The 3,768-nt window shown below is 51.6% G+C and overlaps 1 protein-coding gene across 1 annotated transcript; it reads right to left on the bottom strand.

Annotated features, from left to right (window-relative positions):
- Positions 1 to 888: 888 nt before the first annotated feature.
- Positions 889 to 2,604, bottom strand: LOC118729507 (sperm motility kinase 4A). Its single transcript, XM_036457033.1, has one exon. The coding sequence runs from the start codon at positions 2,602 to 2,604 to the stop codon at positions 889 to 891; it is 1,716 nt and encodes a 571-aa protein (XP_036312926.1).
- Positions 2,605 to 3,768: the final 1,164 nt, after the last annotated feature.

Here is a 3,768-nt window from a genome sequence, read left to right as displayed (position 1 = left end):
TTATATTGCATCAACTTAAGAATTAATAACATAAAGTGAGAAATCAGTAGACTTTTGATATTAAAAAACATGTTAATGCCTCATTCAAGAAAGATGATTTTCAAAACTAAATTATTCCTGGTTTTACATCTAATTAAGTTTAATATTTTCATTATCAAAGTTCATGCTAAAATGCCCTCCCCTTTTTTTTTAGTTTAGTTTTGTGGCTGATTTATAGACTATTCAAATTCTTCACTTATAATTGCCAGACTAGCATATGATGTTGAAATTCACATGTAAAAATTTTAAGCTTAATTTTATTTATAATTAGAAAAGTAGGCGTTTTCATATATATATTTATAAACTATTAGTAATCAATTAATTTCTAAAATTAATTTTAAATAGCTAATTTAGTAATCAGCTAACTTGAAGATGATGTATAGATTGCTTTCCTTCATAAATCTTACCTTGCCAAACGAATGGGCCCATTACGAGGGCAGGCCCTCATCTTGACCTCCAGGGAGAGCCACGCAGTCTTCCCCAGTCATGAGGCATGGTTAATGCCCAAAAACAAAATAAATAAAAATTAAATTAAATTTAAAAAAACTAAAACTAACAGAAAACCAAAACATAAAACAAAATTAAAATAAATTTTTTTAAAAAGATGCTTTCCAAGGCGCTGCTGGATACCCTACCTGTGGGAGCCAGAGCCGAAGAGACCTCCACCATCTGCTTTACAATTGCCTGCCAAGCGCCTCGCCTCCGGTTGTTCCTCTGCTCTGCGCGCCCGGCCTCCTGCAGCTCTGCAGCTCCGCGTGGACTGAGAGAGATCAGAAACAATGTAAAGTTCTTTGTTAACTACTTTCCAAAATGACTTAAATATGAACATCGACCCAAGTTCCTCACCTTTCAAGTGTTACCAGGTTGGACTTTGGTTCTCTTCCTTCGGGGTTTGATTGTGTCAACGCCGCAGCAGAAGACCTTTAGGAACGTCTTCCAGGCCCTTTGCGCCAAGCCCGGCCGGGCCCGGGTGTTGGCGGCGGGAGAGGCTGAGGGGCTGCCCTCTTGAGGGGAGCTTCCTGGGGGGCCTCCCTCCTGGTTCTCCACCTTTACAGCCTTGCTCTCCACCTTTATAGCCTTGTTCTCCACCTTTACAGCCTCGTTCCCCGCCTTTACAGCCTTTACAGCCTTGCTCTCACTGCTGCGGAATCGGAATCGGTTGCTGGTGCGGGGGGTGGGGGCGCCCCCAGGGCGGAGCTGCGGGGCTGGGCCGCGGGTCCCCGGCGGGAGCGCCTGCACAGACTCCAGGGGAGGAGGGGAGGCGGCGATGGTCTCCAGGCTGGGCGGCGGCGCGGGCGGGGCGTAGGTCTTTTTCACCCCCAGGCACAGGGGCCTCACCATGGATGGTCTTGGCGAGCCCTCTGGCTGGAGCGCCTGCACAGACTCCAGGGGAGGAGGGGAGGAGGCGATGGTCTCCAGGCTGGGCAGCGGGGCGCTGATCTTCTTCGCCCAAGGGCAGGGGGGGCTCGCCTCTGATGGTCCTGACGAGCCCCCCGATGCCCGGGACCCCTGGCGGCTGGAAGGGGTGGCGGCCCCGGTGTCAGGGGGCCGGTAGGGCCTCACCTGGACGGTGCGGCCCGGCATCCTCCCCATGGCCATCCTGCCCATGGTCATGAGGAGGATGCGGTAAGTCCCCATTATTCGATCGAACGTCTGGCCCGCCACGGAGTCCCTGATGTCCTCCTCCCTGAAGCCCATGCCGCGCATGGTCTCCACCACCTGGGGGTCCAGGTCCTCCCCGGGCGGCTCGCTGTCGGGAGGCAGGTCTTCTGGACCCAGGTCCATCCAGGGCATCCGCATGGCCTCCTCCAGGGTCGGCCTCTGGTCGGGGTCGACCGTCAGGAGCCGCTGGAGGAAGCTCCTGCCCGCCTCCGACATGTAGTAGGGCGGCTTGTAGCGCCCCTCCACTATGCGATCCATTATCTTCTCCTCGCTGTCGCCCGGGAACGGCACGCGCCCCGTCACCGCCTTGTAGAGGGAGGCGCCCAGCCCCCAGACGTCGGCCTTCAGCCCATCGTAGGGCTCGCGCTGCAGCACCTCGGGCGCCATGTAGGAGAGTGTCCCGCACCAGCTGGTGAGCAGCTGGCCCGCGGTGGCCTCGTGGCTGAGGCCGAAGTCCGCCAGCTTGGCGGTGAGGTCTTCTTCTAAGAGGATGTTGTCCGGCTTGATGTCCCGGTGCGCGAAGCCCCGCAGGTGGCACAGGTGGAGGGCCATGGCGATCTGGCGGAACACCGCGCGGGCCTGGCGCTCGGTGAGGCGGCCGCGCCGCTCCAGGTGCTCCCTCAGGTCCCCGCCGCGCACGTGCTCCATCACCAGATGTACCTCTTCGGGGGCCACCACAACCTCCAGCAATCGCGAGATATTTCGGTGCTGTAGGGTTCTTAAACACCGCAGCTCTCGCGAGACATCGCGCCCGACCATGCTCTTTATCACCACCTGGGTGCCCGTGGGCACGTGCCTCCCCAGCCGCACCTGCGAGCAGGCGCCCTTGCCGATAGATGTCCCTAGCACATAGTCTCCGATGCTCTGCCCCTTGGTGGTAGTCGGGACAGGGGAACGGGGCATGGTTACAGCAAAAAAAAGTTAAAAATAAAAATGAAAACACAGAGTTGTCCTAGTTAGTCTCAGGTCACCTAGACGAGCTCCCTGCACTACACGGACTAAATCCTCAGCCCAGGCAGGGCTTTATTTATAGGCGTGGTTTGCAATTCCATCACACTGGCACTTTATGAGGTCAGAGCAACAAATGGACCAATCCCGGCTGGGGATGAACCACAGTGGTTTTTCTCACTTTTTGGTCTCATGACCCTTAAACTCTGTGAAAAACAAAAAGACACACTTTTGTTTATTTGGGATATTATGTTGATATTTATTTTACTAGAAATAAAAATGTATGTAGGTGCGCACATGCGGGCACACACACACACACACACACACACACATGCAAAAGAAAAGTCTGACTTATTCTCATGCTCCGGTTCTCAGTTCAAATATCACTTGCTTAGTTCTCAGTTCGGATATCCCTGATCCATCCATTCCTACCTACCTCACTCAGGCCATCACATTTGTCATCTTCATAGCACCGACCACAGTGGGGCTGATTCTTGTTTACTGTCTGTCTTTCCCAGGAAGGAAGGAGCATGACTATAGTGCTCCCTGAGTCTAGCACAGTGAGTGGCAACAAAGTAAGTATTTAATACATGTTTGTTCACTGGATTAACAGGAGAGTTTGTGGTAACAAAATATGGCCAACTACTTAAAGTAATTCATAAAATGTCTTAAAAAACAGTCATGTTCTGTCCTCACGCAGCTTTTGGGGCAGATACGGTAGGACCAGGGAGGGCTGAGGTCTACGTTTCTAGCTATGTGGTTGCTCAGTGAGACAGGAACAGCCAGCTGGTAGGAGCCTCACTGTAAAGATTAAAGAAGATGATCGGTCCTTCCACTGGCACTTGCTAAGGACGAAATAAGTTTGGACCTGCAGTAAGGCTGCAAAATATGTTTACATTTTGAATACTCATTTCCAGATGACACAAAAGACTTCTTTGGATAAAAGAATGTCTACAGAGCTACAAAGAGTGGGGTAATATGTTGGGGCAAATTCTATCCTTTATGGAGGCAGAGAGGGAGCAGGCAGGCTTGAGATCACTTTGAGGGAGCCTCTGGCATACTCTATTCCATACTAATCTAAGAAAAATCCCTACCTTCAGTACATTGAGTGTTTTAATC

Source organism: Pipistrellus kuhlii, unplaced genomic scaffold (assembly GCF_014108245.1).
Source record: "Pipistrellus kuhlii isolate mPipKuh1 unplaced genomic scaffold, mPipKuh1.p scaffold_m20_p_3, whole genome shotgun sequence".
Classification (NCBI taxonomy): domain Eukaryota; kingdom Metazoa; phylum Chordata; class Mammalia; order Chiroptera; family Vespertilionidae; genus Pipistrellus; species Pipistrellus kuhlii.
Note: the sequence above shows the minus strand (reverse complement) of the source record. Positions and strands in the feature narration are given on the sequence as shown.

What these genes read in the sequence shown, in the direction of transcription:
- LOC118729507 (XM_036457033.1), bottom strand. Translation starts at nt 2,604, where the DNA reads ATGCCCCGTTCCCCTGTCCCGACTACCACCAAGGGGCAGAGCATCGGA.